Consider the following 14,010-nt stretch of genomic DNA (forward strand, 5'->3'; position numbering starts at 1 on the left):
GTTAGAAAAGTATCCGACCTTTTGCCAAAGAAAAAAAACTGGCATAACTGGAGCGTTGGAAACCTAATTACCTTCAAAGTAGTCTTCTTGGGACTCCACATACTTCTCCCAGTGGTGCTGCCATTGTTGGAAGCATTCCGAACTGGCCCCTTTCGGAATGGAGTTTAGCTCAGCTGTCGTTGCAGCCATAATGTCGTCTCTTGTCTGAAATCGCGCTCCTTTCAATGGCCTCTTGATTTTGGGAAACAGCCAAAAGTCACAGGAGGCCATATCAGGAGAGTAAGGAGTCTGTGGAACTACAGCAGTCTAGTTTTTCGCCAAAAAATCTGAATCTAGTGCGAGGAATGTGCAGGAGCATTGTCATGATGGATGCTCCAATTTCCTGTTGACCTCAACTTCGGCCTCTTGCGCCGCACAGCACCACGCAGGCGACGGAGGACATCCCTGTAGTATTCTTTTGGTCAATGTTTACTTTGTGCGGTGCGTACGCGTGGTGTGCCACACAGAGGGAGTCAAAGAAAGCAGTCAGTATCACTCTGACATTGCTGCGCACTTCGCGGGCCTTCTTAAGTCTTGGTGACGTGGAATGCTGCTATTGTGACGACTGGGATTTGGTTTCCGGGTCGTACCTGTACACCCAAGACTCGTCACCAGCGATTATGGTGTTGATGAAGTCGGGGTCACTGTTTGTGGAATCCAGCATATCCTGTGAGACCTCAACATGAAGCTGCTTTTGCTCCACCGTGAGCAGCTTCGGCACGAATTTTGCCCCATCTTTCTCCATGGCCAAATTTTCGGTGATAATGGAATGTTCAGAAAAATTGGTGATGTCCACAATCTTCCACAATTTCTCGGATAGTCACACGATGGTCCCGCGTCACCATAGCGTTCAGTTCGGCAATGACCTGGTCATTTCGGCATGTTGATGGCCGACCGGAGTGTGGCTCTCTCTGCACCGATGTGCGGCCGTCTTTAAACTAATTGTACCACTGCTTAATCTGTGTGCTGCTCATAGCATTGTCACCGAAAGCCGTCTGAATATTCCGAATGGTTTCCACTTGGCTGTCGCCCAGTTTCTGGCAAAATTTGATGCAGTAGCGCTGCTCCTGTCGCTCCGCTATTTTCCTTGCAATAAAAAACCGATGAGAGCACTGCGCACTGCCTCACTGAAACGCTGCGTGCCAGTGACTGACGCTGTCGTCAGGCGAGAAAAAATTTGTGCATGCGCACGAAGGTTCAAGGTGGGCTGGTGCAAATGTGCTTGTTTCAAATCCATCAGGTGTTCGTAAAAAGAAATAAAGTCGGATACTTTTCTAACAGACCTCGTATGAAGTGCTCTTTCAGAGAAAATGTCAAACTGCGCCAGAAATTGCTGAAACAGAGGAAATAGCACAGACTTGTGATATCTACATGAGTGCTCCTTCAGTTCCACTTTCAAAACATTCTGCGCCAGAAATTGCTGAAACAGAGGAAATAGCACAGACTTGTGATATCTACATGAGTGCTCCTTCAGTTCCACTTTCAAAACATTCTGGGGACGCCTAAGCACCACCTTTAAGGGTACGATACGATGGCATTAATGGGTCCCATCAGAGACTCCACTTGAGCTCATTAGCATATTATCTGATCATGTGCTCTGCTGTTGTCAGATCACATGACACACGAATGTCACTTGACACAAGCATACAGTCGTTCGTGTACACTCACCCCTCACGGACATGCACTTTGCTACTTATGCATACACTTTGCATGTGTACACAACAGTGGGGATAAAGAGTTACATGAACATCATTATCATAATTTGTGACCTATTCAGGATGACAGTTTTGCCATCTGAAAGCTGTCTCATAGATGGTGTATTATTTTTTGTCTAAATGAGGTGAAAGGAGGTTCAAAGGCTTCGATTTGTTTTCACTTTGCTACATAGTGTGGGGTAGAACATGTAATATAAGCTGGCAACAAGTGGCAATTGCTATTGTTTTGCATTACATGCGAAATGCTCCAAGAGTTTTTGCCCTCCAAGTTTGGAGGTTCCTTGCCTATACGGTAGCATAGAAAATACACAGTCAATGCACTTTGGGTGATAACACTACTAATGTTGTTTATTGCACTGCTTATGAAAGGAAAAAGCTCGCTACTGAGTTTTAAACACTGTGTGAAGTTTATGCACACATGTAGCTCTTCATAGTGCTTTCACATGGTCAGGAACATTGTTAAACATCACAAAACAAATAAAATAGTGTTATCAACATCCAATGCTTCTGTTTTGAACCGAGTTTTGAAAACTTAAATCTGTTAAGAGCAACTTAATTGCAAGTTAGCAGAGATGTGAAGGAATTATGCACTCTAACAGGATCATATCGCAGCATAATGTAGTTAGATAGCATTCAAGGGCCTGTGTGGTAATTTGAGTGGTCACATGACGAATACTTTCAAAAGTTGTCTTAGCAAATCCGCGGCTCGCTGTCTATCTACGCAGGCACATGAAATTAAAATCTTTGCCACGTCTCGAGACCACATTTTTGAGCGTCGATGTTACGACCACGGAGTGATTATTTGCTTACACTTGCTGCTGAAAGAAAAAAAAAAAAGTAAAGCGCTGGTTGAACGCTGTTTGAGACTGAAGGCAGACTGTGGGCAACTTACGAACGCCTGTGCGGATCATGGCGACACGGATTCATTGGTGTTGCTAGCATGCAGTTCGCGCAAGCTTGCCGCTCGTTCCATCACTGAGCTCAGGCGCAGAATTTCTCCGATTGACACTGCGGTCATGAAAACATGCTGAAACAATAATTAAGGCTCGGATTTCGCATCCGTGGCACTTCGCTGCGGTCGCTGTGGAAGAACGGAATGTACGCTTGACTGCTGCAACTTCGAAGCAGTCGGAACTCAAGAGCGTCTGTCGTGAAATGCGTGGAGCTGGTTGTCTTGCCGGAAACAGGCGGTTCGTTACGAGTTTCTCCGACTTCGCCAGGTGCGGTACTCCGGAAAGTTTTCCAGCGACTCCACTCGTGCGCTGCTAGTGCACTGCAATGGAGGAATGCAAGGAGTAGAGGAGTTGGGAGGCATTGCAAGTGGCGCCGCCACCATTTAACCATAACATCTAGCAGTTAGTGACATTGAGCTTCGAGTCGTCGAGAAAGCCCTGTTTACAGCGCATTTTAAACGGCTACTGTACACAATCAGCTGTTCAAGAATTCTTTAAAATAGCAGCTCAAAAGTTCGTAACATTTTCTATGCTGCACCTTGATGTAGACCGGCAATGCCTACAGAGAGATGCGGTTCTTTAACTTTTCTAGCGGTCCTCACCGGAGGAGGAGACGACGTCGCCTCAGGTGGGGTGGGCTGCCGAGACCAGCGCTAAGCATACTTACCTGGTGCCGGGGTTACCGTGATCAGCGAGGCGGTGCCTCCAGGGAGAGGCGCGGGCATTGCACTGCGCTCGTGCTGACCCCTGCCACTACCCCAAACTGGGGCAGATGGGGCATGCAATTTTTGGTAGTGGGGGACTGCGTTCGCGCTTTCCCCCTCAATATGAAATCCAAAGTAAGAGCGCATCACACACACGAGGTAGTGTTATGGGCAGCGGTAGCGTTGTTCCTTCTCTATTTTATATAGCGTTATAGAACTGTGCCGCATAAGTGAAAAGGTCGAGTGATGTACTTTCGCAAGTGTGCCGCCGTTCTTGGTGCTCATTATTTCGCGGTGTTTGTTTAAGTACATTAGTCCAAAGACTTTGAAAAAAAGAAGTCCACTTACTTATTGGATGTACAGTCTTTGTCAAAAGTTTACAGCCCAGAGAGTTTGCTTCTAAGCCTCGCAGTGGGACTCCTGTAACATTCGTGGTAGTCCTACCCATTGGAGGAGGCAGGACCAGAAATCTTACTTTCAGGAAATTTGGAGCGCTGGAGATGCATTACGAACCAGACAGTGTGCTTCAGAAGCAAACCCCCTGGGCTCCAAACTTTTGACAAAGGCTGTACTTTTGAATTAAATGGTTCGGCAGGGTGCAGACAGAATGAACGCTACATTAATTACGTCAAGGGTTGGTGCGCTTCACCGAAGGTCATCACACCTGCCTAACGTCTTGTTCACATGCAAGCGAATTGAGCGGCGCGTCGGAGAGAATTTCCTTGTAGGAACCTCGCCGCTGTTACCGCTCGAGCCGCAGCGACGACTCATTGCGCTGCGGTGGCAGTGATCTCTAGCGTTTTCGCTTGCATGTAAAACTAGGGTGCCGATGTACGCGCGCCTTGGCCATCGAGGCACTCTGTGTAAAACAGGCTTGACGCGAAATTCTGCGACTTTTTCCGGTGGTGCAAAACCACGGAGGAAGTTTTTTTGATTTCCATGTGCAAAACGGCGCACGTGGGCTCTGCGATCAGCTCCGGCGGCGCGCCGCTTTTGCCCTATCTCGGAGGCTATGCGGCGCAGGCGCCAGTTCGCGCCGCTGCCCAAAGAGGGCGCCATGTTTCCGTGAGGCGATGGTCTGCTCAGCGTCGTTCATTTTCCCTTCTTTCCTAGCTCCTCGCAGTCCTCCGTGTTACGTCAGTGGCGCGGCAGAACCGGGAAGGATGACCGAAACATTTTTCACAGTAAAATGAAAATTATCTCCTACCACTGGCCCAGGAGGCAGTGTCCTCCTCATAGTTCAAGAATATCTTTTCTACCGGACTAGCTGTTAAATGGTTACGTTCAGCGCAGCGGAAGATTCACCGCAACTTCTTTTCTCTCGCGTAATGCAGGCCTGAAGACGAGGTCATGTTCAAACACGCCCACCTCGAGAATGGCATCGAGGTTCTCAGCAGTATTATCGCAATCACGAACAGCAGCAGCAAGACTGTCAGCTTTCGGGTGAGCAGAGATGTGCCATTCAGCCTGTGACTTATTTCGAATGGACTGAGCGTGAGCAGTCGTGCAGTATGACTTTTCAACGTTTGCGGGACTGCGGTCTTAGCAGCGCATGCTGTTTCATCCGGGTAACTGCGTGCTACGTCTCGCCGTATTTATGCACTCTGACGAGGCTCTGTGCTACAGTGATGATTTACATCACGCGGCTGTGCGCGGCGACTGCGTTCACAAAGTGAACGGCGGGCTTGCGCATTCTCATACGTAAGCAGCCTTTATTGTCTCTGCCGACTTTTTTTTTTCTGTCTGCTCTGCCTGTCTAAATCATTGATCATGCTTTGCATCTCATCCCCTGAGCAGGGTGTCGAAGCGGTATTTTTTCGGGTTCGGTTCGGGTTCGGGTTCACGCCTTTCGGGTTCAGTTCCGGGTTCGGCTCCAGAGGGCCATTCCGTTCCGGTTCGAACCGGTTCGGACCGTCTCGAACCGGTTCAAACGGGTTCAAACGGGTTCGGGACAAAAAGAAATTAGAATGCAGATGGGTTTCAGTCAACCTTGCTATGCGTTTTCTTTTTTGTTGCACATCGCTATACAAAATAAAAAATGCAAGGATTTGTTTACGAGAACATAAAACTGGGCTAGTTGGTAGCGGTTGCTCAAGCAGCGCAGTAAACAGGAAATCGGAAGTCTGGAGACGACACAGACGCTGACTAACAACTGGTTATTACATTCTCGGAAAAGTATATGAAGGCGCAGGACACAGTGAACAATAAAAAAAAAAGCATAAGAGCAAAGATTAAAACTAAAAAAAAACATACTACGCATGCACATCGCAGTCGAGTCATGACATCTTTTTCAATGAAATTCGAAGACTATATTCCATAGTTGACGGCACTCCCCTATCTCCTGGACCTTACACAGTTGCCAAGAAAGCCTGGCTCCTTTTCTACGAAATTGATGTATGGTGAAGCAACACGCTCATCTGCATCCTTCCTGATTATAAAGGCCTCCACCATCTCCCTAAAAATTCGATCAGGGTGATTAAACAGGAGACTTGTATTTCTAAGTGGGGAAGCAGATGAGCGTGTTGCTTCACTATCTATTACTTTGGTAGATAAGGAGTCAGGCTTTCATGGCAATTGTGTGAGGTTCAGGAGATAGAGGAGTGCCGTCTACTATCGAAGTTACTCTTCGAATTTGGTTGAAAAAGACGTCACAACTCGACTGTGATGTGCATGCGCAGTATGGTTTTTCACTTTTAACCTTTGTTCTTTTTTTGGGGGGTTGTTTCCTGTGTCCTGTCCTGCGCCTTTATATACTTTTCACAGAATAAATTCACCAGTTGTCAGTCAGCGTTCGTGTCGTCTCCTGTCTTCCTTTTGTCGTGTTTACTATGTTACTTGAGAATGAAAAAATTTTTAATGCGAAATGTTCTCATTTTACCCATTTTATTTATTGTCCGCAGCAAAAAGACGAATTTACGGCAAGAGCCGCAAAATGAAATGAACTCGAAATTATTGAAAATCGGCTATGTGTATACGCTATAATCCACCTTATGAGGTGTAGGACGAAAAGCCGATGGATTTTGCATCTACAAGACCCCCCTGCAGTTTGGGAGACTCCGTAGCGCGAGTAATAGGTCTCCCTTGAAGCTTTCGTCAGTTGGGACTCTCTCATACGCAGTGTACTTACGGGGCCCCAAAATTTCCGCCGCACGCGCCCTCTACGTTCCCGCGCACTACTGAGAAACGAAACTATCATGTATCGGCACGTATACATAGAGACAGATACCTTTCCGTCACCCCGAAACCGACTTGCCAGTCCCCCCCTCCTTTACTACATGGTAAGAAAATGTTCGAGAATCCCTCCACCATCCGTCCCTTACCCAACGAGAGCCCCATGGGAGCACTGGCTCTCCCTAAAATCCGGAGCTTACCAAACATTTTATTTAAGTCACATCTTCGATATCGCCTTTGTGACTCGTGTTATAGTATATCTCAAGCCCCTATAGCTCAATATTATCAAACACAGAGCTAATCGTGACTTCTCACTATAGTAAAGTAAGAAGTCTGTTTGTGATAGACTGTTTTGGACTTTTCCCGGGGCGCTATCAAAGCCAACCTTCGCGTCAACAGAATTTTTTGCGCCCTTGATAGAGTCTTGAAGAGTGGTTAATCTTGCGTGCACCATTTGTCCACCTACTTGTTTCAGGCATTTATTTTCACAACTAAAAACAACCCCTTTCTGGCAGCTGTTAAGTGCTCGCCTGTCTTTTCTGGACATGCTCGCGAGCGCTGATTCATTCGGTTTTCTCACTCTTCGCTTTTATTTACCTGTACGGCCTCTCCAGAAGTCAGATGACAAATGTTGCGATCGGTCATTACTTCCTCTACCAATACATCTACAGCCTTACCTATACTTTCTTGATACTAGTCTATTAAAGCGAAGTCAGCGGATGTAAAGTGGAGCCCACTTTAATGGCCACAGATATAACGAAGGGTCGCTTATTACGAGCGGGTGTGGTGCTACCATGAAAATATATGCATAAGGGCAACGGAAATTCGTCGCAGATACAGCGAACAACTCTGGCCACACCACTCGGTTACGGCGAACGAGGTAGCGCGGTGAACTACCCCGAAGTTGTAGAGGTCGTCTTTCCGCTAAGCACGCAGAGGAAATAGCGCCTCTCAACCTTCACGACACCGCCCCGGAAAGAACATGCCAACCCAGAAATGGAATTAAAAGGCGGCACGTTGTGCGCAGCGCTAACCGGAAAGTCCGGCGACCGGTAGCACTGTAAACGCTAAAGTAAACACGGCAACGATATGCTATAATTCTCTATTGAAATAGTAAGTAACCGCCGGTCAAACCCGCGTCGATGGCCAAAAAGAGCAATCAGTGCCTACGCGTTCGCCGGCTGGGAAAAGCATCCCGAGTAGAAGAAGCGCGGTGCGCGTGACACGGAAGCATCGTCAAAAGCGAAGCTACTGACCAATCTCGCGGATCAACTAAAAACATCGATTAGATAATTTTGAAATCCTAGCTGGCCAAATCATAGCCTACCTAGTCGTCTCAATCTTTGGCGCCGCTGCCATGTGCAGGCATTGTCATATAGCGGACAGTGCAACGGATGCATTCTGCGCCACAAGCGCTGCGCTACTTCGTCTCTACATCAGCCCAGTAACGACAGAAGAAGCTCGAAAACACGCGTGACCAGATGATTGCAGATTTCTGGCAACGCTTCGTTGATCCATAGCCGACCGGATGTTTCCTCGGATGACTACGTTCCTGCGGACCACAAAATCGCAGAAGCGCCTGCTCTGACGGAGACGTGGAACACCAAGTGCGAGCTCTTCCTACTGCCAGGAGTCTCATTTACGTGGCCGACCTGCCACCAGTTGCCATGCACACTTCATCCATGATTAGTTATACGCCGTCCTATAGTAGTAGTAGTAGAAGACGTTTATTCGGCCAAAATTTACAGGCCGAGCATATCGACCGCCTGGGCGACCAGAAGTCGCTGTTCTTCCTCCCCTTCAGCGCCAAGCCAGTCGAGCCAGGTGGTGATGGATAAAGAAGGTGGGGGGTAGGAACCCGACTGCTGAGCAGCTGGGCAATAGAAGAGGCAATGGGCAAGGTCCGCATAGATACAGGGGCAGTTGGGACAGGAAGGGTCCGATCGATAGCTATAGAGAAAGAGGCGAGACGGGGTGATGATTGCATTCATTTGAACGTGCCGAAGAAGGCGAGCCTCCGGCACTGTGAGTGATGGATGAGGGGTAGGGTAAAGGCGTTTGTCGAGGCGGAGCTCGAGGTAGACCTCTTTTATGGTGCGGCGAAGGGTGAGTCTCCCACCGTCCTCCGAGGGCTTGGGCCAGGGGATCAACGGTGCCCGGAAAAGTGTGTCACGGGCGAGCTGATGAGCCAGCTCATTGCCGTCAATCCCTGAATGCCCAGGGACCCAGCGGAGGAAAACGATGGAAGGCTGCAAAGCGGAGACCGCTCGTTCGACCTCCTGTTGAAGAGAAGGGGTTAGGGTGCGTTTCTGTATGCGGTGTATAGCGGCTTGTGAGTCTGAATAGACTGTGTACTCTTGAAGAGAGGGAAGGAGGGCAAATGACTGGAGGGCATGCGCAATGGCGAGGACCTCGAGGGACAATGCATCCGGAGGGCGTAGAAACGGCCCGCTGGTGTGAGTTTCAGGAGCGGGGAGGTGGGGGTGGTACAGGGCGTAGCCGCAGGAACCTCGAGGAGCCACGAAGGAGACATTCGTGTAAGCTACACCCTGGGTATCAAAGAGAGGGGAATGGTGCTGTGCGGCCGCATGACGACGGCCGGCGTGCAGAACGGGGGACATGTTGGACGGAAGGGGGAGGATCCGAAGATTGGGAGCCGGGGTGGGAATAGGAGAGGTAAACGGGGCGCAGGGAATGGGCGAGATACCCGCTTGAGTCAGTAACCACTGACCCTCACGGGTAAGGGAAAGCCGGGCAATCTGCGAGTCATGATGGAGAGAGAGCAGAGAACGGAGAGGATGAAAGAGGCCTGTTGCCAAGATCTTTGCAGTAGAGGTAGTGATAGGGAGGTTGAGAGCTGCCTTGTAGAGGCCCACAAGGGCAGTCTCAAGAGCGTTAAGTTGAGTCTGATTGAAGGAAACGTAGGGTGCAAAGTACAAGACCTTGTTGAGGGCCAGCGCGTGGGCAACTCGGCACGCATGAGCCTCGTAAACTTGATGTTTGGCAGCAAGGTCTCGACAAAGATTAAATGATCGCCCTAGATAGCCTGGAAAGAGCCGCGGCAGTCTCTGCTTTGCACAAGTAGGCACGCATAACGCAGCTTTGTAAGAAATAATTGCCCCTTTTAGCGGCCTTAGTATTTTTGGCTGTTGTAAGAAGAATCCACTTGCTACGAACATCAGATATAACGAATGGAACCTGCGTGATCGTCAGATTCGCTATAAGTGGGCTCGACTTAGTTTTAATCGGCCACAAAAACCTTTGTCACCCTTTAGACATGGACCTTACATGTTAAGACGTACAGCTGCAACGGAAAAAGAATGGCACAAGTGGATCATGACGGGAGCGACAAAATCGCGACACGCGGCGCTACTGTTGCCGAGTACACCGATAGCGAGAGTGCCAGGAACATTCCATTTCCTAAAGCGGGGGTGGCCGGCAGAAAGCAATCCACCTAGGCATTCGCCCATCTGAATTGTAACGTCTTAAACGAACGCCTGCAGATCTCTTATCAGCCAAACCATGTGCTAAGGTGGCTGAGCACATAATCTCGTTTTATTTATTTTTTTTTTTGCGCTGGCGTGGCGATCATTTTTATCTTTATCACCATTTTCCTTTAAAAATGTGCTGGGGATGCACTGCAAAAAGTGGCGATGCACTGTGAAAAGTAATGTGTGGCAGTGCCTGCTTTCGGATGGGCTGCTTTCTATCGGCCACCCCCACTTTGGAAAGTGGAATGTGCCAGGCACTCTCGCTATCTGCGCGTATGGCTACAATAGCGCCGCGTCTCGCAATTTTTCCGCTCCGGTCATGAGTCACTTGTGCTAATCTTTTTCCGTTGCAGCTGTACCTTCGCGCCAAAGGGGCGTTTTTGCCGTTGTCAGTGCATTTCTACCTGCCAGAGCAACGAGAAACAATTTCAGCAATAAAATGATATTTTTGTCATGATGCTGTATTCTTTTGGGACATACTTAAGTAGTCTCTTAAAAACCCATTGACATCATACATTTCGTTATAACATTTATGTCTGCGATGAAGAACTCTGGAATTCCGTGCGAACTCTTCGTATTCATAGGACGCAGAACCGCCGCGTTCCACGAGGTTACTGTTCAGACAACAGTGCACTTTAACGCAGGAGGAATATGCTGCGCAAGTTCAACCTCCTGACTGGTTCCCCTTTCATGGCGTGTGCACTGTCTGTGATTTTCATGTGCGGGCGGAGGCAGGGAGTTATGGTGGCATGAGGCCTTATGCCGAGATCGCTGATTTCGACGCGGTCAAGTAAGGCATGAGGAGGGTCAGAGAGGTTCCAAATATTCCATGCAACAACCATAAAAAGAAGCCTACAAGATAGCCGAATAGCCTAAAGCATCTGTAAACAGAGTTTTCTGTTGCGCCGCCATTAGTACGAATCCCGCTGGGAGTCAGAGATTAGACTATGCATACTCTTTTAGTTGTTCTTTTTACTGCGTTAGCAGTATAGCCTGCTTTCCCAAAAATAACCGCGCTGCGTGCGTGCAGCCTCCATCCTTGATGCACACTCCGGTGGGAGCACATCAGGGCATTCACTGGTAAAAATGCACCTTCAGAAACTTTCACCCTTCGCGCAACCCCCTCATCACCCACTTGTAACCGATATAGCCGAGGAAGATTGTTGTGAAGGCTCAACGTGTTCAACGGCCCAAGCGTTCTAAGAAAAAAACACTAACAATCATAAGCCTGTCGCGTCAGACACTAAGAACGGGAAATATGACTACGAAAAGTAGATATAAGTCGCCAGACAGAGAATTCAAGATCGAGCAGTGCGAGAACAGCGGATGGAGCCGCGTGCTGGCGACTGGCAGCAATATTTTCTTAGAAGCAGAACGATTTCAGCGAATCGGCAATAACGAAATCACTCGATCGTAGTTACATTGCATCGCAGTAGCATCTTTTTGGGCGTAATCACTATCGCATGCCAGCGAGCACATTTATTTCCACATTGTCCTTTTGTGTAATTGGTATTTAATATTTTCCTTATTAGTACATCTCTACCGTTGCCAAGAACCCGCCTTTCGCTGCTTATTTCCGTCGCGCGCAAACAAGAATATGCGGATTCTAAAAAATAGAAGCTGCACCAATTTATACATCCTTCTTTTGGTAATGCTAGTAGCAATACCTCAGGTTTAACGTGTCGAGTAGACATTGGGGCTATATCACAGACGGTGTAGTGGAGGGCTCCAGATTAACGGAGACCAGCTGGGGATTTTGGACGTGCGACAGAGAACGCTGGTTTTTGTATTTTTGGAATCAGCAGCCGAGCTCCACAGCCATTGAGCCATTTTTTTCTTTATTGCCCTACAGGCCCATCGCGAGGGGTTTTACTTAGAACTTGCTGCCTAAGACAATGAGCGCCTACAAAATTAAATGTTGCACTACTCATTGCTGTTGCTCAGTGGTTAGGGCACTCGGTTACTTATTAGGTGAACCCGGGTTCGAACTCGGCTCCGGCGGCCACGTTTCGATGCAGGCGAAACGCAAAAGGCACCGTGCGCTGCGCGATGTCAGTGCACGTTAAAGGGCAACTGCGCCACTTTTTGAGAATTTCGCGATACTCAAGGATTCAAATCTATATAGGCTGTAGGTAAAGCATGCTAAGTTTTTTGCACCACCATTTAAAGTAATGACGTAATCGACGATTAAATTTTGCACTTCTCCTCAAAGCAACAAAGGAGTGCGGGGAAGTTCAGTGTGATGTCACGGAAGGTATGATTTAAAATTACTGCTGCCGTCAGTCACGCCCTGCCGTGCCTCGTTGGACGCTTCCAAACAACGTTCGGCGAGCTTTGACTTCGGTGGCGTTGGTTTTTTTCCTTCAAAGCAGGCGTTTATTCGTTTGAAATACTTGAAGGAATTGGTGAGCTCTATAAAAACACGGAAAAGGGACGAATACACATGACGAAACGCTTTCTAACAACTGTTTAATATCAATAGAAACATGACTATATACAAATAGACGGGAACGGGAATAGACGGGCTCGAAATAGACGGGAACGAGAAATTAGCGAAGCTTTCGCAATGCACGTTGCTCCAGATAAGAAATGCGTCAGCTCCCCTTCGGTGATGTTAGGGGGAACTGAGTTAACCTACCTCAAGAACAGTAATCTTCGGCTGTTTTAAGCGCGCGTAGTTTTTACCTGTTTTTCCTTCATTCTTGTTTTTTCCTTCATTCTTGTCAGCGCGTGCGTTCCTCCCTCTTCTGTTTTTGATATGACGTCAAATGTGTGTATATAGTCATGTTTCTATTGAGATTAAACAGTTGTTAGAAAGCGCTTCGTCCTGTGTATTCGTCCCTTTTCCGTGATTTTATAGCGCTCACCAATTCCTTCAAGTATGTATTTCCAACTAGCCACAGCAGTAGCTTTTTTGTCGTTTGAAATGTACGGATACTTTCGATGACGTCATCATGCGTCCCCCACTTAGCGTTGTGCGCTACGGAGAAGCTTGAAGGCCGTCGCGGTTTTAATTGGTGATTACGTCACCGTTCCAAATGCTAGGCCAAAAGGACTTCGCAGTCTCACACATTCGACCCTTTCAAGCTCTTAGGATCCCCAGCTGGTAGAAATTTTTCCGGAGCCCACCCCTACTGCGCCTGTTTCTCTTTTTTCTTTCCCTCCCACCTTCCTCCCTCTCTTACGGCGCAGTTCAGGTGTCCATGAAGAAGTGAGACAGACTGCGCCATTTGCTTTCTTCAAAAACCACAATCACAACATTGTTGGCTCCTCGCGCTAATATTTCGTCTATTGGTGGGAAATGACGCAAAGAAAAGGAAGGAATTCTCAATCGGTACTAAAATGACTATAGACACCCAGTTTTGTTGCGTATTTTCTCCTTTCAAATGACGACATAGATATTAGAATACATGGATCGTCGTGTGGTATTCGCCTACTGCCACTAAATAATTTAGAAAATAATTTTTTCTCCCACGCTGTTTCGGTTTCATCAACCGAATGATGGCTTTGACAGGAGTTTAACATTAGGTCACGTGAGGCACGGGAAAACTAATACAAACGCCTACGCGTTGTTTTGACTCACTGTAGCACTTAAATCAGCCGACTTCAAGACCTATAATTACAACGAACGACGTATCAGCAGTTATATTGCCGTTTTATAGCACCTCACGCGACCTAATTTCCACTACACGTCACAGCCATCGTTATGTTGGTGAAACCGAAACAGGGTCAAGAAGAAATTCAGACATAAATTATTTATTATGTGTTGGTAAATACCACGCGGTGCTCCATGCACACCAACGTCTAATGCATCGTTTAAAAGAAGAAAGCACGCAAGCAAAAGTTTGGTGACTATAGTACTTTACTGAGTCAGAGCAGTCCTAACATTTTGATTATTGATTTACGCAAATATGTAAAAGGGAGGAGTAATAACTCA

The 14,010-nt window shown here is 47.7% G+C and overlaps 1 protein-coding gene and 1 non-coding gene across 3 annotated transcripts in view; both read left to right on the top strand.

The window, feature by feature from the left end:
* LOC149348638 (uncharacterized) overlaps positions 1-14,010 on the top strand; it is a 42,045-nt gene that overhangs the window by 21,238 nt on the left and 6,797 nt on the right. Inside the window, exon 2 of one of the 2 annotated variants that reach the window (XM_089585870.1) lies at positions 4,746-4,854. The exons of the other annotated variant lie outside the window; for it this stretch is intronic. Coding sequence (XP_089441996.1) covers positions 4,746-4,854 — 109 coding nt within the window. The remainder of the gene's footprint in view (positions 1-4,745; positions 4,855-14,010) is intronic. 2 annotated transcript variants of the gene reach the window in all.
* On the top strand, positions 3,367-3,530 carry LOC149348642 (U1 spliceosomal RNA). The gene has a single exon (XR_016282602.1). It is a non-coding gene; the product is annotated as a U1 spliceosomal RNA (small nuclear RNA).

This window comes from Amblyomma mixtum, chromosome 4 (assembly GCF_055824585.1).
Source record: "Amblyomma mixtum isolate Tamu chromosome 4, ASM5582458v1, whole genome shotgun sequence".
NCBI classification, from domain to species: Eukaryota; Metazoa; Arthropoda; class Arachnida; order Ixodida; family Ixodidae; genus Amblyomma; species Amblyomma mixtum.